Below are 21,862 nucleotides of genomic sequence, written 5' to 3' on the forward strand. Positions count from 1 at the left end.
TTGACAAACCTGACAAAAAAAAGAAATGGCGAAAGGATTCCCTATTTAATAAATGGTACTGGGAAAACTGGCTAGTCATATGTAGAAAGCTGAAACTGGATCCCTTCCTTACACCTTATACAAAAATTAATTCAAGATGGATTAAAGACTTAAATGTTAGATCTAAAACCATAAAAACCTTAGAAGAAAACCTACGCAATACCATTCAGGACATAGGCATGGGCAAGGACTTCATGTCTAAAACACCAAAAGCAATGGCAACAAAAGCCAAAATTGACAAATGGGATCAATTAAACTAAAGAGCTTCTGCACAGCAAAAGAAACTACCATCAGAGTGAACAGACAACCTACAGAATGGGAGAAAATTTTTGTAACCTACTCATCTGACAAAGGGCTAATATCCAGAATCTACAATGAACTCAAACAAATTCACAAGAAAAAAAATGAACAACCCCATCAAAAAGTGGGCAAAGGATATGAACAGACACTTCTCAAAAGAAGACATTTATGCAGCCAAAAGACACATGAAAAAATGCTCATCATCACTGGCCATCAGAGAAATGCAAATCAAAACCACAATGAGATACCATCTCACACCAGTTAGAATGGCAATCATTAAAAAGTCAGGAAACAATAGGTGCTGGAGAGGATGTGAAGAAATAGGAACACTTTTACACTGTTGGTGGGACTGTAAACTAGTTCAACCATTGTGGAAGTCAGTGTGGCGATTCCTCAGGGATCTAGAACTAGAAATACCATTTGACCCAGCCATCCCATTACTGGGTATATACCCTAAGGATTATAAAACATGCTGCTATAAAGACACATGCACACGTATGTTTATTGTGGCACTGTTCACAATAGCAAAGACTTGGAACCAACCCAAATGTCCAACAGTGATAGACTGGATTAAGAAAATGTGGCACATATACACCACAGAATACTATGTAGCCATAAAAAATGATGAGTTCATGTCTTTTGTAGGGACATGGATGAAGCTGGAAACCATCATTCAGAGCAAACTATCGCCAAGGACAAAAAACCAAACACCACACGTTCTCACTTATAGGTGGGAATTGAACAATGAGAACACATGGACACAGGAAGGGGAACACCACACACCGGGGACTGTTGTGGGGTGGGGGGAGGGGGGAGGGATAGCATTAGGAGATATACCTAATGTTAAATGACGAGTTAATGGGAGCAGCACACGAACATGGCACATGTATACGTATGTAACGAACCTGCACGTTGTGCACATGTACCCTAGAACTTAAAGTATAATTAAAAAAAACTCTTCAAACTATAAAAAATAAAAAATAAATAAAATTAATATTATATTCTGAAGATGGCTCTTTTTTTTTTAATGGACTCAATTGTGTAGATTTACTTTATCAGCTATTCCCCTACTCATGGAAACTTGGTTTACTTACAGTAGTCTTTGGTTACTACAAAGACTGCTATCATAAGAAGACTTGCACACATATAGTACATGTGTTTTCATATTTTTACCAGTATATTTTAAGGATAGATTCCCTCAGGTAAGATTGCTGGATCACATGGAAATGCAGGTAATTTTATTATTGCCAGATCCACCTCTATATATCATTTTACATTCCCATCAGCAATGTATGAGAATGCCTGTTTCTCCACAGCCTCAACAACAAAGCATGTGGTCAAACTTTGGAATTTTTGTCTGACACATGAGAAATACATTTAAGCATAATTTTAATTTACATTTATTTTATTAAGAGTGATGTTGTGTATCTCTTCACATGGCGGATGACCATCTCTTTGTAAACTGTTCTAGCCCACTTTTCTATGGAGTTGTTGGCCTTTTTCCAATCTATTTTCAGGAGCTCTTTATATAGTAGGTATATCAAACTCCTTTTTTTCCCATGACTAACCTGCAAATGTTTTTTCCTAACTTGCAATTTATCTTCTATTTTTCTTCTTTCCTCCCATACAAATTATTAATTTTTATGTAATAAACTTTTCCATTTTTTTCCTTATTTTATCTGGATTTTCAGTAACAGTTAGCAAGGTTTCCTCACTTCTAGATTAAAATTAATTCACCTAGGTTTCCTAGTACTTGTATGGTTTTATTTAATTTAAATTTAAATTAAACACATTTAATTTTCCCAATTAAACTGTATATTGAACATAGGTTTAACTCCATGAAAAAAATTACCTGGTGGCACTGTAGTTGTGACTATATTAAATTTCCAAAAAAAAATAATAACTTTGGAAAGAATTGACTTTGATAATATTGCAGACTGATATTTTTAAAACATCAAGTCAAATCATGCCATCTCTCTGCTTAAAACCCTCCAATGTCTCTCTACCTCACCTGAAGTACAAGCCAAAGTGTTTGCAATAGCCCATGCTATTTGACTTCCGTTCCTAATAGCCTCCCTTGAAATCACTCCAGCCACAGCAGCCATAGCAGTTGCTGGTCCTTCTGTGGGACTACTCTTTCCCCCAAATGTCTGCAGGGTCCTTTGGAGCTTTGCTCAAATGTCACCACTCTTAACAAGCATTTCGTGATCATACTACTTAAAACTGTAATTACTATCACCCCCTTCCCTGAATTACTTTTCCTCATAGCACTTTACACCAACTAACACACTATATGTTTTACTTACTTATCATGCATCTTTGGATCATATTGAATGTAAATTCCATATACCCCACAGAGAATTAAACTGCCAACCAGCAATCGAATTTTTTTAATTTAAAAAACAATTTAGTATTCTAACAAACTTTGTTTAGACCAACTCTATCTGAAACAGATCTTGTAAGTATTATCACTACCTAAATTGCTCTTGCTTATAATATCAAGTCTTAGGTTACTAATCTAATTAAGATGAATTATTTAGCATCAGAGGAGTGGACCCTCGCAGAGGTTCACCATGCTTGAATTTAAATCCTAGTCTCCTTGCTTCTTCAGCTACGGCTTTTGCCAGCAGTCTAAGATGCCTTCAATATTTAAGTCTCTCAAAGTGAGTTTCTTTTTATACCATCCCTCCAAAGTCTTTAGTGCTATCCACTATACACTGAGAAATTCATAACCTAGTAAAGTTATAGCTGTGTCAATAAGATGCCTAACTTTTCCCCATCTAGTTTCTCAACCGCAATTTAATGTGGGGAGAGGGTTTGCTTAGATTAATGTACTCAAACGTGGTAATGCAGAAGAATCAATTGGGGTCTACTAACAACACAGATTTCTGTGCCCTACCCCAATTAAAATTTTAATTAATAGATCTGGCAACAACTCAAAAAAGTCACTCAATTTTAGGTGTCTCATTGAGAAAAACTAGCTTTATGTCTATTAGATAACAGCAATAATGCAATCCACAGAGAAAAAGTTGGTTTATGTTATGGACTGAATTTTTTCCTCCTTCCCCCCAAAAAAAATGTATATGTAGAAGCCCTAAGCCTCAATGGGCATTTGAAGATAGAACCTTTAATGAGGTAACTGAGGTTAAATGAGGTCATAAAGGTGGGGCCTAATCCAATAGAACCCATGTTCTTATAAAAAGAGAAACCAGAGATCCTTCTCTCTCCTCTCATGCACAGAGGAAAGGCCACGTGAAAACACAGCAAGAAGACAGCTATCTGCAATTTAGGAAGAGAGCACTCACCAGAAACCAACACTACTGGCATCTTGATCTTGGACTTCCAGCCTCCAGAACTGTTAGAAGATAAATTTCTGCTGTTTAAGCCACCCAGTCTATGGTATTTTGTTATGGCAGCCCAAGCTGACTGAGACAATTACTCTCTAGATTATTTTTCATAAAGAATCTGTGACAGCAATTCCAATTGACAGAGGGCCCATGTTGGAATCTTTATTACACAGAATTCAAATAGATATATATATAATCCCTACTTTTTAATCGTATTTAATAAATACTAGAACTAAAACCCTTATTTCTAGCAACAATGATTTATTAATAACTTGTTTCCCATTTACATCTAGTTAGATAAGAGCAAGAATTAATGTGTAGTAGGCCTCATAGGCTGCATAGGCCACTGTCTATGCATAGTCATGAATCCATTTGCCTCTTAAAACATAATCCTGGCTGGGCACAGTGGCTCACACCTGTAATCCCAACATTTTGGGAGGCTGAGGCAGGCGGATCACCTGAGGCCAGAATTTCCAAGGCCAGCCTGGCCAAGTTCAAGACCAGCCTGTTGAAACCGTCTCCACGAAAAATACAAAAATTAGCCAGGCATTGTGGTGCACGCCTGTAATCTCAGCTACTTGGGAGGCTGAGGCAGGAGAATTTCCTGAACCCAGGAGGCGGAGGTTGCAGTGAACCGAGATCATGCCACTTCATTCCAGCCTGGGCAACAGAGCGGGACTCTGTCTCAAAAATAAATAAATAAATAAAAAACATGATGTCGGAAGTTCCAATCTCTTAGTTTCTAAATATTATGGAGTTTGGGGTTTGTTTCGGTGGGGAAGATCAAACAGGGCAGACTAAAGTCACCTAATTGAAAGTACAGGCCACTTATGGCCAGGGTTGGTTTTTTAAGGGGTGTTGTGTTTTAAACTTTTTTTTCAATTAGAATGTTTATTTAAGATCTTTTCTCTTTTTTGCCATAAGCATTTCTTGCTATAAATGTCCCTTTTAGGACTGCTTTTGGTGCAAAAAAGAGCCCGCATTGCCAAGTCAATCCTAAGCCAAAACAACAAAGCTGGAGGCATCATGCTACCTGACTTCAAACTATACTACAAGGCTACAGTAATCAAAACAGCATGGTACTGGTACCAAAACAGAGATATAGACCAATGAAACAGAACAGAGTCCTCAGAAATAATGCCACATATCTACAATTATCTGATCTTTGACAAACCTGACAAAAACAAGAAAAGGAGAAAGGATTCCCTATTTAATAAATGGTGCTGGGAAAACTGGCTAGCCATATGGAGAAAGTTGAAACTGGATCCCTTCCTTACACCTTATACAAAAATTAATTCAAGATGGATTAAAGACTTAAATGTTTTAAACTTTTTAATTTTGAAATCATTATACAGTCACACGAAGTTGCAAAGATAATACAGAGAAATCCTCTGTACTCTTCACTCAGTTATAACTCAATGTTACCTCTTACATAACTATAGCATAATATCACAATCAGGAAATTGATATTGATACAACATATGTATAATTCCATGCCACTTTACTACATGTGGAGTCATGCAACAGTCGCAATCAAGGTACAGAACTATTCTATCACCACAAGAATTACCCTCATTCTACCCCTTTATTAAAAGTTCTACTCATCCCTCTGCCTCTCCCATCTATACCTAGCCCTTGGCAACCACTAATCTGTTCTTCATCTCTAAAATTTCCTCATATTGAGAATGTCGTACAAATGGAATCACGTAGTATGTGACTTTTGAGATTAGTTTTCCTCACTTGGCATAAAAATGCCCTTGAAATCCATCCAAGTAGTGTCTATCAATAGTTTCTTTCTTTTTATTGCTAAGTAATATTCCACAGTAAGAATGTACCACAGTTTGTTTAGCCATTCAGCATACTGATGACCATAGTTTGTTTAGCCATTCACCTACTGACGACAATTTTGATTGTTTTTGGTTGTTGGCTATTGCAAATAAAGCTGCTTTGGACATTTGTGTATATGTATTTGTGTGAACATAAGTTTTCATTTATCTGGAATAAATACTAAGTAGTTCAACAGTTTGATCATATGATAGCTGCATGTTTAATTTTTAAGAAACTTCCAAACAATTCTCCAGAGTGGTTAAACCATTTTGCATTTCCACTTGCAATGTATGAGAAATCAGTTTGTCTGCATCTTTGCCAGCATTAATATTGTCACCATTTTTTATTTTAGTGGTTCTCTAATAAATGTGTTATAATATCTCATGGTCTTAATTTGCATTTCCCTATTAGCTAGAAATGTTAAACAACTTTTCATTTGTTTGCCATATGTAAATCCTCTTCATTGAAATGTGTCTTGAAATCTTTTGCCCATTTTTAATTGGATTGATTTTTTTACTGTTGATTTTAATTTTTTATTGTGGTAAAATATAACCTAAAATTTACCATTCTTAAGTGTACAGTTCGGTGGCATTAAGTACACACTGTTGTGCAATCATCACCACTATCCATTTACAGAACTTTTCATTCTTTGAAGGAGAAACTCTGTACCTATTAAACAATAACTCCCCATTTATTTTCTCCCTAGCCCCTAGAAACCTCTAATTTGACTATTCCAAGCACCTCATATGAAGTGGATATTTATCCACATGTGAGAGCTGTCTCTGATTTTCCAAATTCTTACAAGGTAAAAACCTTGGCAGTCATCAAATCTTATAGTCTTGGGTGCCACCATCTTGTTTACATTAATTACCAACCTGAGTGGGTAGGGAGGAGTCCCCTGATAGTTTCTACTTTGACCTTCTTCTCTTTGCATAGTAGCCCATCCCAGCCATATTAATTTCCAGAAATGGGACCAGCCCATGTTTTCTTTTTAGATTCATCTCAGAGTTAACTTTAAGGGTTCCTCAGGTGACCCATGTACTTTCCACTGGTCTTTTTCCCACCCTTCCAGGGTCTCTTTTACCAGTCCCTTGACAAGTATAGTGAGTCCACCCCCATTCAGCTGTACACATGGCCATCTCAGGGGTCAGCAGCACTTGACAGGGACCTTCTCAGCTTGGGTGGAGCTTGTCTTCTTTCCAAGTCTTAATCAGCACCTAGTCGCCAGGCTGGAAGTGGCAAACTGCAAACTCAAGAGGAGTTTGAGTCAGAAGTCCTTTTAACCTAAGGGATGACAGGGTGGAGGATAATGCCTGTATATAATTTCTTAAGAACTGATCCTTGGTTTCCATAGTAGGAAGATCTGTAGCTCTGCCCAAATACAGGAGCCCATATAATAACTCATAGGGGGACAATCCCAAGTCTTTTCTTGGGACTTCCTAAGGAGTGCTATTGGGAGACATTTTGTCCAAGGCATTTTAGTTTATTAGTTTGGTGAAATGCTTTTTGAGAGTTTGAGTCATTCTTTCTACCTTTCCAGAGGAAGGGGGATGCCAAGGGGTGTAATAATCCCATCTAATTTGTAAACCTTCCATAATTCCCCTTAACACCCAGGAGGTAAAGTGGCTGCCATTGTCTGAATCAACGTTTTTCACCAGGCCAAATCTAGGTACAGTCTGTTATAATATTATTTTGACCACATTCCTGGCAGTGGCTGTTGGAAGGGGAAAGGCTTCCACCCAGCTGGAAAGGTAACCTATAATCACCAGTAAATACTTCAGTCTTCCTACTTTGGGTACTTATGTGAAATCTACTTGAATGCTCTGAAATGGTCTTAGTCCAGGAGGTCTTCCTCCCGTGAACTGTTTTCTAATCACCTCTTTGTTTATCCTTTGACAAGTTACACAACTTCCACATACTTGTTTAGCAAGTAATTCTAACTCCACTGTTACAAACAGATAGAGTAATCCCTATCTATCCATAATTCTTAAATATTGCATCACGCGGACTCTGGGGTCCCCAGTGACTCCCTTTGGGGAGTAATACAGACATCAGTTCTCTCATCAGGGGTTTACTTATCATTTCTCTCCCATCAGGAAGTACCCATTTCCCATCTTCAGTTTGAGTGACCCCTATCCTGCCTAATTCTTCCTTCTTCTCTCTGGTAAACTGAGGCCTTAATACCACCGTAGGGATGTCTGGTATCAGGCTAAATAGTCTAATTTCTTCCTCCAGGGAGGCTTGCCTAGCAGCTTCATCCACAAACCTGTTTCCTACAGCTTCTATAGTGTTCCCGTTCTGATGATCATTTACATGAACTATGGCTACCTCTGCTGGAAGCAGGAGACTTTCTAAAACCTGTTTGACCAGTTCCCCGTGTACCAATTCTTTTCCCTTGCTATTTATTAGGCCCCGCTCTGTCCAGATTTTTCCAAAAGTGTGTACCACCCCATAGGCACATTTAGAATCAGTATATATATTTCCTTCCTGGCCTTCAAGGAGCTTTAGGGCCTGGTCAAGAGCATGTAATTCACATTTTTGGGCCGACCAGCCATTAGGTAATCTACCTTTCTCACATAATGAGTGTTTATTTCCATCAAAGACAGCATAACCATTATGTCCCTTGCCATCTATCACTCCGGATGACCCATCCACAAACAGTCTAATCCATCATGTAGTGGAGCTTCCCTAAGGTCTGGTCTAACTTTGGCTTGGTATTCTATGGTATCTAAGCAGTTATGATCTGATGTCTCTTTGTTCTGGTCTCCTTTCCATAGGAAACTGGCTGCATTCAGGCAAGCATCTGGTGTTACAACCAAATAATCTTTTTCTAGTAATATGGCTTCATATTTTAGAATCTGAGAATCCACTAACCATCTCCCAGCTTTCTGATTTAATATATTCCTGACCTGGTGTGGGGTGTTTACTATTAGGGCCCCACCAAACATTAGCTTTCGACTCTCCTCTACCAGCAGGGCTGTCGCAGCTACTGCTTGCACACATTCAGATCACCCCTGAGAGACAGGATCGAGAAGCTTGGAGACAAAAGCAACAGGTTGCCTCTTCCCTCCCCAGGTTTGAGTGAGCACCCCAAGCGCCATGCCCCGGTCTACTGTTACAAACAGATAGAATGGTTTCTCTAAAGATAGGAGGGCCAGGACCAGGACTGTAATGAGGGCCTGCTTTAGCTCTTTCACTGCCTGAATTTCATTTAGGGACCATTACAAGGGATTGGGCTCCTCTTCTAGTAACTTGAGATACAGAATTTTGTCTTTTAAGCATATGAGTCAATCCATAACCTACTGCAGCCAGTTAAACCTAAAAATTTTTGGAGTCTTCTCTTTGTCTTAGGCAAAGGCAAACCCACTATTCCCAATATTCTGAGTTTATTATCCACTTCCTTTCACCAATCAGGTGTCCTAAATATTTTCTTTTTCTACAAACTGCAATTTGTTCTTAGAGACTCGCAATCCCCTTTCTCAAAGAAAATAAGGCAAGATTATGGTGGTTTCTGATCACTCGGCCTTCCTTTTGCCAGAAATTAAAAGTTCATCTACATATTGTAACAACTGGGTTCCCCTGGAAGGTTGGAATTCCTCCAGGACTAAGATTTGACCAAATAAGTTTGGGGCTTCTGTGAAACCCTGTAGCAGTACAGTCCAGTGGTACTGTTGTTTTCTCCCAGTTATAGGATTTTCTCATTTCTTTTTTGCCTATGAACATCCAGTTACTCCAGCACCATTTGTTGAAAACACCATCCTTCCTTCACTGAATGGCTTTTGAATCTCTGTCAAAAATCAGTTGGGTATATTTGTGTGGGTCTAGGTTATTGTTGCCCATTTCACTGATCTATGTGTCTCTCTGCCATTACCATACTGTCTTAATTACCCTGGCATACAATGAGTATTATTTTTGGGTAGTGATATGGTTTGGCTCTGTCCCTACCCAAATCTTATATTGAATTGCAATGCCCATAATCCCCACGTGTTGAAGGAAGAAACAGGTGGATATAATTGAATCATGGGGGCAGGTTCCCCCTTCCTGTTCTCGTGATATAAGTTCTCACGAGATCTAATGATTTTATAACAGGGTTCCCCCTTAGCTCAGCTCTCGTTCTTCTCCTTCCTGCTGCCATGTGAAAGGATATGTTTGCTTCCCCTTCCACCATGATTTTAAGTTTCCTGAGGCCTCCCCAGCCATGCTGAACTGTGTTTATAAACCTTTCCTTTATAAATTACCCAGTCTCAGATACGTCTTTATTAGCAGCATAAGAACAAACACAGGTAAAATGATCCCTCTCACTTAATTCCTCCTTTTCAGAATTGTTGAAGCTACTCTGATTTGTTTTTCCAAATACATTTTAGAATAATCTTGCCTGTATATGAAGCAGAAAAAAAAAACCTTGCTGGAGTTTTAATAGGAATTTTATTAAACCTGCATATCGATTTAGAGATCATTAACATCTACACTATGGTGAGTCCTCCAATCCATGTATATGGTCATTTATTTAGATCTTCAATTTCTTTCATCAGTGTTTTGTTATTTTCAGCATGAGTCCTGTACATCCACTGTCAGATTTACACCTACATAGTTTTTATTTTGAGCAATTATCAATGGTATATTTTTAATTTTGGTTTCCATGTGTTCATTGCTAGTACATAAAAGTACAATTGATTTTTTTCTATTATCTTATATCCTGAAACCCTGCTGAGTTTGTTTTTTAGTTCTAGAAATTACTGTGTAGACTCCTTACGACTTTTTTTAAACCATGTTTTTCATTTCATTTTTTAAAAGTTCATTCATTCAAAAAATAGTTAGATTGAACTGGGCACGGGGGCTCACGCCTGTAATCCCAGCACCTTGGGATGCTGAGGTGGGAGGATCATTTGTGTCAGGAGTTCAAGACCGGCCTGGCCAACATGGTGAAACCCCATCTCTACTAAAAATATAAAAATTAGCCAGGTGTGGTGGTGGGTGCCTATAATCCCAGCTACTCAGGAGGCTGAGGAAGAAGAATTGCTTGAACCCAGGAAGTGGAGATTGCAGCGAGCTGAGACTGCAGTGAGCTGAGATCACACCACTGCACTCCAGCCTGGGCAACAGAGTGAGAGACTTCATCTCACAGACAAAAAAATTGATAGATTGTTTACCCTAGTGTTCTAACTGCTAGATATAGAAGTAACTAATAAAATTAAGGGGTTCTTTTTGACCTCATGAAGCTTAGATTCTAGAGAACAGAAAAAGGCTGTAAACATATAATAAATGAGAACGGTAGGAAAAGACACAAGAGCAACTTGATGGAGGGCCTTAAAGTCAACAGTAGCCATTTGAATTTTAAGATGAGAAGCACTGGAAGATTTAAAACAGGGTAGTGAGGTTGCTCTGCCTATGAAGTAGCCAATGGTATATTTTTAATTTTTAATTGTCTTTTATTCCTTTACTTTCTTAATAAACTTGCTTTCACTTTGCACTGTGAAAAAAATTAAATGAAATAGTGTCGTAAGATTAGCTTGATGTCCATTTTAAGTCATTAAAACAAAAACCATATCAAAGTGGTTGGTGTGTTTCTTTACAGTCTTTTTTTCTTTACAACTTAAAAAACATATACGAATATAAATTTCATAAAGTCAGGGATTATTTGTAATTACTTCATATGATGGTTTATCACAGTCCTCTCTAATCTATACAATCAGTTTGCTTTTGATTCTATTAGGTGATATAAATTTCCTAAGAGAAAACTAACCTCACAATAATGTTACTGCAGTTGGCCAACTCTAACCACTGCTTTTGGAACTGCCTTTTCTCTTTGCTTATCACAAACATAAACACATACACACACTTTTCATCTAATAGTATGACGGAAATAATAGAGACTCTAGAGTCAGACTTGATTATTTTTTTTAACCTCCTTTGGCTTCAATACCTTATCTATAAAATGCAGCTATTAACATCTATTTCCAAAACCCTGTTTTGAGAACTAAGGATAAAGTATAATATATTGAGTTTCAGGCACACAGAGGTTGCTAAATAAACAATCACTCCTTATCCTGTGCTTTTTCTCTTTCATCCCCATCACTCAAGCTTCCATTCTCAGATCTAACATATTTGTAAAACTATGTAGTTGGCAATTGAGGCCTTAGACTAAATCTTTATACAAAATTTTAAAGCCCATTACAATAGCACCCACTAATCCAATGATTAGTGGCATGATTCACTGCAAAAAAATCTTCCACAGACTTCTGAAAATATTTTAAAATGTTAAAAAGGAACATGGTATTATTATAGAACTTTTAGTTATGCTATAAAATAAATTTAAAGTTGGCCACTTTCAATTGAAATCTTATAAAAGAGCATACTAAATACATTTTTTAACCAGTGGCAAAAGAAGGAAATAAGCGTTGAATATCTTGGTATAAAAACCTAGTATTTCATTTCATGCATCTATCATTCAAGAGGTATTTTAAAAATACAGAGTCATGGTGCTTTTGGAAGTCTAATATTATGACATGTAATTTATACGGACTAATAGCATTATGTTCTCTCAGACATCTTATTTTGTAATATTCAATTTTTCAAGACCTAATATTAACAGAAAGAAGAAAATGTTATAGACAATTCAAAGTAATCTGTCAAGTTTTAAATTTACCAATATTTTTTTCTTGTCTACTTTGGAATAATCACTTCGCTGGTACTATTCAGCAATCTTCATTCGTCCTGTTAGTTTCTTAGCACAAAGACTAATTCTAAATTTCCTCCACTCCACCTCAAATCCACGATCCTTCTTAATACTTAATTCCTTCTTAATATTTTATTTTCTATATTACTTTTGTCTTCCACTGTGGCATTATTCCCAGTAAAGACAAACATCTGTGTACCTTCACCTCCTAATGGAAAAATCTTTCCTGTCTCTAGCATGACTGATAGATTAATTACCTCAATTCTCTTTTATCTTCAGTATCTTCCTACAAGTCAACTTGGTCTTAAGTTCCCTTTTACTCAAGCTCCTGTCTCCTCTAAACTGCTCTTCTTAAGACTACCATAATCGACGTGTGAATATATTAGTGTAATCGTGTTTGTAACTTGGTAAAAAAACAAAAACAAAACACTATTTAGCAAACTGAAGTAACAGAATTTTGTTCATTTTTCTACGGGACATTTTAAATGACCTATTTCTTTAAAGTTTTATCTGTATTACAGGGCCTTAATGTCTAGTTTCACAACTATATTAACCAAGCCTGAAGCAGGCTACAGTTAGGCAATATTTTCCAATATAAAGACCTCTGATTAAATTCTTACTGTGAATCTTTGGAATTTGGCATGAAACAGAACAAGCATGATTGCACCTGTTCTTCCCTATTGTAAACCATCTTCGGTGTCAACATATACAATAAGTTTTGTGGTATTTCCACCTGGTTTTCTATTTTCAAAGTACCCTTGTATGACACAGGCATAAAAATACTTTAATTCTAATCTGCCATTTTCCTTACTCTCCTCACACTTTTTTGGACGGCTTATAATTTTCGATATGGTACAAAGCTCACTAACTGGTTCTTTGCTAGAGGCCTGCTACTGATACTGATGGTCGCTAAATGCTAGGTACGCCGCCGGTATTGCTCTTACTTCAATACCGACATCGCAGGATAAAGGCAGTCACATTTAGGCGCGCAAGCGCAATTCTTGATTAATGAGCCAAGGCAAAGACTTCTCAATCCGAGTTTTGAGGTTTCCTTACTTTTCCCCCAAATGCTCTTTTCCTCGGATTTCACATCAATAGCACTTATTCGAGTTTTCACGAGTAACCTGACGCAGGCGGAACCGACGGAGACTAGCCGGCAAGAATCCTACAGTCGCAGCCATCTGCGCAGCGTCCGCCGGGGACGCTCCGCGCGGAAGACTGCCTGTGACTCGACACACTCTCCAGTGACGCGGCCGTCGCCGCAACTGCGCGGCGGGGCGGGAAGGAGACTCCCAGCCCCGGGGGGAAGGGAGTCTACTACTCGGGACGGAGGTGGGGGAGCAGGGAGAGAGAGAGGGAAGAAGGGAGGAGGAGAGAGGCGGACAGGCGGAGGGGCGGAGGGGCGGTCCTTCCCGGAGGTTCTTAGGTCCTTCACTTCCTGTTTGCCGGCACTTCAAAATCCGGGTCAAAGGGTGTCGCTTCGGTCTCTTCTACCCGGCTGATCCCAGCACTCTCCGTGACAGCGCCTCCTGACTCAGCCGAGGACCGGCTTCTTCTCACGACCTGCTGGAGACTGGACGCCCACACCTGACCCGGAACTCGGAGGCGTGCTTCCTCCACCCGCCGGCTAGCAGCCCCGGGCCCTGAGCGCCCGCCGACGCCGCTGGGGGGCCCGACAGGCCCCTCGGCGCTGATGCTGAGTGGGATCGAGGGCCCGGGGCGGCGGCGGAGTACGGGCCTCTGGCGCCTTAGGCCAGCCGCAGGTGTCGGTTCTTACGCTCTCCAGGCTCGCCAGCTCCTGCCCCGGCTTGGATGGGTCTCCCTGCCCCATAAATGTGGCTGCTGAGGCGGCGGTGGCCGTGGCCCGTCGCGCTGCTGCTGCGGCGCTCCAAGTTCATCTCCGCCCCGGGGCTCTCCTGCCCCATCTTGGGGCTGCCGCCACCCGCTCCTTATCCCTTGGCCCTGGCCTTGCAGCGTGGCGACAATGGACAAGATCCTGGAGGGCCTTGTGAGTTCCTCGCATCCCCTGCCCCTCAAGCGGGTGATTGTGCGGAAGGTGGTGGAATCGGCGGAGCACTGGCTAGACGAGGCGCAGTGCGAGGCCATGTTTGACCTGACGACCCGGCTCATCCTGGAGGGCCAGGACCCTTTCCAGCGGCAGGTGGGGCACCAGGTGCTGGAGGCCTACGCACGATACCACCGGCCAGAGTTCGAGTCCTTCTTCAACAAGACCTTCGTGTTGGGCCTCCTTCATCAGGGCTACCACTCTCTGGACAGGAAGGATGTAGCCATCCTGGACTACATTCACAACGGCCTGAAGCTGATTATGAGCTGTCCGTCGGTGCTGGATCTCTTTAGCCTCCTGCAGGTAGAGGTGTTACGGATGGTGTGTGAGAGGCCGGAGCCGCAGCTCTGTGCCCGACTGAGCGACCTTCTGACCGACTTTGTGCAGTGCATCCCCAAGGGGAAATTGTCCATCACGTTCTGTCAACAGCTGGTTCGAACGATAGGCCATTTCCAGTGCGTGTCCACCCAGGAAAGAGAGCTGCGGGAATATGTCTCCCAGGTGACAAAAGTGAGTAACTTGCTGCAGAACATCTGGAAGGCCGAGCCTGCCACACTGCTGCCTTCCCTGCAAGAAGTTTTTGCAAGCATCTCTTCCACAGGTAAGGGTCATTATCTTTCAGAATATCTCATAAAAAATCAGTATATGTCTCTCTTGCACGCACACATTCACACCATGTTTTCCTCCTGCCATGAAAACATTCTTAAGCGAGAGCAAATCCTAATACCTCATCCCAAATTTATTCACATTCACTACCTTATTCAGGACGTTACATCGTACTTTAAAAACAGGCAGCGTTCCCATTTTAAAGGTTGAGAACGTCCAGGTCTAAGACCTTTGGCACTAAACAAGTTGCTTAATTACCCAGCCTCTGCTCAAGTTATTTGGAATGCTTTGAGGATGACAGCTACTGCAGAAAGCTTCCATTCATTAGTGACTAATGGTAGCATGATGTTTACCATAGTATTTATTGTACGTGTCTCTAATTTTGTAATGAGTTTTTCCCCCATTTTTGTATTTCCTCATTTTTGAATTAATGGATTGTGCAGTTTGTTTTATTACTGGACTATCCCAGATAACTATGAAGTTTTTAAATAGTGACATTTTTTGTCTACAGTATCTAGTAGGCAAAGGAGGGATACAGATAGAATGAGGGAAGGAAGAGTACGAGGATTTAAATATTTGTTTTTGTGCCCATGAACTGCATTCTCAGAAAGCAGAGAAGGGTCACGTGATACTTGCCTAGAAAATGCTTTCTCGCCGAGGAATTTTACCAGTACCTCTACCTTCGTTGTTCTGTCTTGGACCTTTCAGGTCTGAATAGATTCAAAACCATGTTCATTTCCGCTCTACTTGGTACAAGCATTCTCCTTCATTTATAACACCAGTGGGGACTGTGTGGCTGTTCAAATTGAACTTGTGAGGGATGTGTCCTCTTCTTATCTTAAGAACCAGAAGTAAAGGTGGAGTTTTAACAAACGTTCTATGTTCTGATGAATTTAATATATTTACGAAAGAATTACAAACGATGTATTTGCAGTATCTGAGTTGGTTTGTTTTTTTTCTTATTGTAATTTTACTTCTATTGCCTGTGTTGTCATAACTGTTAGGTTCCTCCCAAATTTTTTGAACTGTAGCAGTAAAGGTACTTGTCTTGGATTTGCTTAATTTGTATACAGTTTAAGCAAAATCTCCACAAAAGTCACCTTAATTTCTACTTTAAGAGATTTTTTAAAAATCTTCCTTAGAGCAATGTAATGATGAATAGTTTTAAGTTATTTTGGAGGGTCTGAAGTGGGAGTTGAAATGATACTTAAGTGTCCCCAAAAGTCACCTTCATTTCTACTTTAAGAGATTTTTTCAAAATCTTCCTTAGAGGGATGTAATGATCAATAAGTTTAAAGTTATTTTGGAGGGTCTGAAGTGGAAGTTGAAATGATACTTTATGTTTCTTTATATTTCCTTTCTGATTAGTGATCTACAAGTTAGTATTTTAGCTCAACAATAACTCGATAAATTATGAAAAATTAACTTATGGACTAACCATATCAATATATTTCAGTATTCTGTCTATAGTATGAGTGATCATTGCTGTTCACTCCTGATCTTTCATTCCTGTAATTTAACATTCCTTGTAAATTAAGAGTCTACCCATGAGGGTGTAGCATAATAATCCTTCCTAGTTAACACCTTTGCTGCAATTACTTTTTTTGTGTGTAAAGTGTTGTTCTTTTTAAATACTTGAACCTACTTGCCATGTTCCCTTTTCTTTTTAATTGAAAAAACAGATGCATCATTTGAACCTTCTGTAGCATTGGCAAGCCTTGTGCAGCATATTCCTCTTCAGATGATTACAGTTCTCATCAGGAGCCTTACTACGGATCCAAATGTAAAAGATGCAAGTATGACCCAAGCGCTTTGCAGGTACTTCTTCATGACACTATTAATGGTAATTGTAGATTTGGGGAAGAGGAAGTATTTTGTATTTTGTGAGTAATGAAAAACTTTCGAATGTTTAAAACTAAAATCATGGAATGACATATGTAAAGATTCTCCAAATAGATTGGAATTGTTTATAGCGTTGACAGGCATCCCAATAATTCACAAATCTATTTTCAATTCAACTTTTTTTAATTCCCAAAATATACACACATATACACATATTATACACTCAGATGTTGATTGGATTATCAGTATACAGTATTTCACTAATTTCATTGCCCATTATTGTTTCCTGCAACCTATTTCTTTCTTCTGCGTTTTTTTTTCTTTCTTCCTTAGTAAGTATATACTTTACTTTCTCTTTCAACCAGGCGCAATGTGTAATACACTCTTTGCCTTTGCCTGTTTGAATTTTTTTTCTTTCTCAGTTTTAAATAGATGATTTGGCAAGATACAGAATTCTAATTTGATAGCCATTTTCTCTTAGCATTTTAAAAATAATACTGTATTACCTTTGGGCATCTGTTGTTGCTCGTGGGAAGTCAGCTGTCAATCTGACTGTCATTCCTTTGTGAGTAGTCAGCTTGTCTGGAAAATTTTATGTTCTCTTTATCCTTGATGTTCTATAATTTTATTCTTGCATTTCTAGGTATAATCTTAATATTATTTGCCCTTCTTAGCACTTTGGCACTTTTATTCAGTCATTCATTCATTTATTCAAACCACACTTATTGAGTACTTACCATGAGTGCCAGGCAGTGTTCAAAATGTCCTCAAACAAACTGATAAAAATATCTGCCTTTATAGGCTTGCATTCTAGTTGGGGAGGCAGACAGTAATTTAATAACACACTTCATTGATTCCAACATGTCTTCTAATTTCAAAGATGTTTAAATGTAGAAATGCCTAGTCATTCATGTCCTAGTTAAATTGGCACGGCTTTTCTTGCCTTAGTGGTATATAAGCTAATTATGCATCTTAAAATTGGTTTTGTTTTAGATTTGATTAAATATGATAAGTAAAATAATTTAGTATGTTAGATAGTGATACATGTTTGAAAAAAAAGCAGACAAAAAGAGGGATAGGAGTAGACAGGAAGGGGGACAGGTTGTGAGGAAGTGGTTTGCAATTTTAAATAAGATGGATGAAGAAGGCTTCACTAAGGTAACCATGAAGTGAAGACATGAAGGATGTGAAGTAGCAAACCTGTGGATATCTGAGGGGAAGATCAATACTATTTTATAGTTCACTAATTTTCTCTTCAAAGGTGCTCATCTGTAGAGCTTACTTAGTTACTAAGTTTCTTTATTTCAATGACTATTTTTTTCTAATTGAGTTTTTTGTGTCTGTCTGTTCTTATTTAATACCTGCCTGTTTTTGTTTTTTAATTCTTTTCCTGCATGTGTGTGTATATTAAGCACATTTACATACAATATAAGGATTTGGACAAAATGGTTTCTGTGCCCCTGTTATAAAATTATAAGGTAACATATAAACTGAGGTATTCATATTGAGTTCTCAGCTGCATTTGTACTAACTTCACTCTCTGTAACACAAACTCTGGGGACTTTGATTTTCTCCACCGTATCCCCCTTTTCACTTCGTTGTTTAAAAAGGTCTTCCTCTTCTAGCGTTTCTTCTTTCTTCTTGTGCTCTTAAACATAATTGAATCAATTTATCTGTAACTTTTACTTCCAGTTTCATACTATTCATTCCCTCTTTGACTTTCAAGATTTGTGAAGGTGCTTTGTACGTTTGAGAAAACTCTTATGTAAATGTTTTTCCTGTTGTGTGACCTCTACCCCCATTGCTTTTAATTTATGATGATCCCCTTGCTGTGTTTGATAATCTGTATTTTTATTCTCATCTCCTTGATATCTTTCTATTCATTGTTCTTGAAACTTTTGTCTCTGACACCATACTGTTAGGAATTTCTTTCTGTATCTATTCTTTTTATTTTCTTCCTTCCCATTATTATCATCACTTTATCAGTTCTGATCTGTATGTAGTTGACTTCCAAGTCTTTATGTGAAGTTCTCATTGTTCATTTATTTTTAAGAAAGTGTTATCTTGTTCATCTCCTCATAATGTAACTCCTTCTGTGCCCTATTTAGCAGCAGCACACTTTTGTCAGTGTGACTGTAACAGCACTAAAGTCTCTTTCTCTTTGGGATGAATGTATTATAACTTCTATTTCCTCCTAGTAAAACACATTCAGAGAATTACAGATTTTACAGCTGGAAGTGAAATTAGAAATTAGTTGGTCCATCACTTTCATTGCATAGGGTAATAGTAGCAGATTTTCTTTACATGACATAACTATTTAATACTCACCACAGTCTTTCGAAATAGGTAGTTATTGGCCCCATCTCATAGTTGAGGAAACTGAGAGGTTAGATAATTTACCCAAGCTCGTTCAGGTAATAAACAGTGAATCCAGTATTTGAACTTAAATCTGGCTCCCAGTTATGATATAGTCACCAATGAAGAAACAAACCAGGGTAGTCAAGTTTCTCACTTAGGGTCACTCTCTTAGAGGCAGAACTTATCTTCATGGCCTGATGTTGGTGTTTATTTTTTCTCTTTTTTTACTTAAATTGACAGTAATTCTAGATATCTGGTCACAAACCTATAAGCAATTTTCAAATCCATCCTTTCATACCCTTTGATTAACATAATTAATAAGTCCTTTGGATTATTTCTTTAGGACATTTCTTAAAATGACGCTTATTCTATCCCCACTACCTTGAAGAAATCAGGCTTTCCTCGTTGCACAGTTTTTTAGTTGGTCTTTTTGCTAGCAGCGACTTACTTTTCTTATGTCAATCATCTGGACTCCTGATTTTTCTCTTCTAATTAAGACATTGTAGTGACTTCCACTACCTACTAAGTCGAATTCATATTCCACTTCTTGGCATTCAGTGCTCTTAATTTTCCAGCCTCTTCAAAAACAGTTATAGTACCCAATTTAGGAATTTTTTTTCAAGATGTATTTGGGAATTAATTTTTACGTATTTTTTTCTACGGGGAGTTGTGACTCAGTTTTTGTATTATATTTCCAGTGTAGCCTGCGTGATCCTATGTACCCATAATCTACCTGAAGTAATTACTCTTATACAGAAAATGTAACTGAAAGGGATAGTGATATTTGCTTTTACCATCCACCTCCCACTTTATACCTCCCCGTGCACTATACTTTCCCAAACATAGCAGTGATCATGTTTATAGTCATTTTCTATAATCCATAGAAATGCAAATGCAAATGTAGATACCGTACCAGGACCAAACAGGTAACATTAAAATATGAAATAGGCCAGGTATAAGTGAAATGATAGGGAATAGGATACATAAGTACCTTCTAAAAGAGAAAACTGATCATCAAGTCCAGTTGTCTGTTAATACAAGGAAATTGGAATCCAGTCTTGTTTGATCTGATTTTTCAAAAGAAGCCTGAAATCCAGTTTTCTGTGTGAAATTTCTCAATGTTTAAAACATTGGAACAAATAAAAGGGAAGGCTGCCTATAGCCCACAAGCTGCCATGTAAAAATGGAAATTGCTGTTATTCTCCATAAATTACGATTAAACCAATCTTGGTGTCTTTCATAATTTTTGCCAGTTTTACTATTATGGTTTTAAAGTTGCATGTACTTTTCTTTAGCTATATAAAGAAATGCTTTCATTTATTTAACAAATTTGAGTTCCTACTCAGTGCCAGGCACTAAGTGCTGGGAATCCAAAGATATATGAGAGATTACTGCTCTCAAGCTCACAGTCTAATGGAGACAGGTCGTGGAGTACATAAATGACAAGTATATAGTTAAATGTTATTTAAATAGTAAGATATTAAATCAGTATACCAGAGTTAAAAGAAAGTGTCCTTGGAATTCAAATTGATAATCACTGATACATGGTGGATAAGATTCCTATAGTTAACCATAAAAATAGCTTATCTTGCAGTGCCTGCCTGTACTGGAGAAGAACCTCAGACATGTGCAAGTCCAATCAAATTGAAACGGAACTGAAATATAATTAAAGTGTGGCAAAAAACATTGTATTCTATGCTGGCAGAGCTTAGTTTAAATGCCAGTACTATTATTTGATAATTGTGTAATTGTTGACAAATTTCCTAACTTTTCTTTCCTTTTTAAGGACAGAAACCATATCTTACTGTTATATTCTCAGCACCAAACACAGTACCTGCTATATAATACACAAATATTTATTTCATGAATGCTTTCTTAGTCTGCTTGGGCTACTGTAACAAAATACAGATTTTAGATTGGGTTATTTGTGAACAACAGAAATTTATTTCCCACAGTTCTGGAGGCTGGGAAATCCAAGGTCACCATGCCTAGCTAATTTTTGTATTTTTAGTAGAGATGGGGTTTCACCATGTTGGCCAGGCTGGTCTCGAACTTCTGACCTCAGGTGATCCAGCCACCTTGGCCTCCCAGAGTGCTGAGATTACAGGCGTGAGCCACTGTGCCCGGCCTTCAGTTGCTTTCTGAAAGAGTTGTACCAATCTTCATTGTGGTAGAGATCTAACTTTAGGGAGTGTCTCTATCAGATCCCATATTACTTTTTTTTTTTTTTTCATTAAATTGGTCAAGCAGATTTGGTGTCTGGTGAGGGCCTGTTCCTTTAGATGGAGCTTTCTGTGTGTCCTCACACGGCAGAAAGAGCAGGGGTGCCCCCTTCAGCCTCTAATCCCACTCACTAGTCACCTGACAAAGGCCCCACCTCTTAATACCAACACACTGGGGATTAGATTTTAACATACGAATTTTGGAGGGACACAAACATTCAGATCACAGCACCTTCTGATTTGTGTAACATCTGATATGAAGTTTATTTATAGGTGGTCAGGAGATTGGCATACATGAAATAAGGTAAAGAATGGAAGCTTTTGAGATGGAAAGGCAGAAATGGAAAGGATGAGAGAAAGGCTGACTGAGTAATGAAGGATAATGAAAAGCCATGGCCAAGTGGAATTTTCTACTCTCTGTGCTCTCGTCCTCTCTCAGTACTCTCTTTAGACTGAGCTAAAGGGGGTTCTGGCCTTGAGACCTGTATTCTGGTGAGCCCTGTCTGGTTCTGCTCTGACAGTGTGACTTCCCATGATGCAAAGAATCCACAGAGCCAAGATGTGCTCACACATACCCTGC

At 38.6% G+C, this 21,862-nt stretch overlaps 1 protein-coding gene across 1 annotated transcript in view; it reads left to right on the top strand.

The window, feature by feature from the left end:
• Nucleotides 1–6,641: 6,641 nt before the first annotated feature.
• Nucleotides 6,642–21,862, top strand: part of USP38 (ubiquitin specific peptidase 38) — a 43,599-nt gene continuing 28,378 nt past the window's right edge. The window contains exons 1-2 of the mRNA XM_031010423.3: nt 6,642–14,855; nt 16,543–16,678. Coding sequence (XP_030866283.1) covers nt 14,174–14,855; nt 16,543–16,678 — 818 coding nt within the window. The 5' untranslated portion in view covers nt 6,642–14,173. The remainder of the gene's footprint in view (nt 14,856–16,542; nt 16,679–21,862) is intronic.

Source organism: Gorilla gorilla, chromosome 3, assembly GCF_029281585.2.
Source record: "Gorilla gorilla gorilla isolate KB3781 chromosome 3, NHGRI_mGorGor1-v2.1_pri, whole genome shotgun sequence".
Lineage (NCBI taxonomy): Eukaryota > Metazoa > Chordata > Mammalia > Primates > Hominidae > Gorilla > Gorilla gorilla.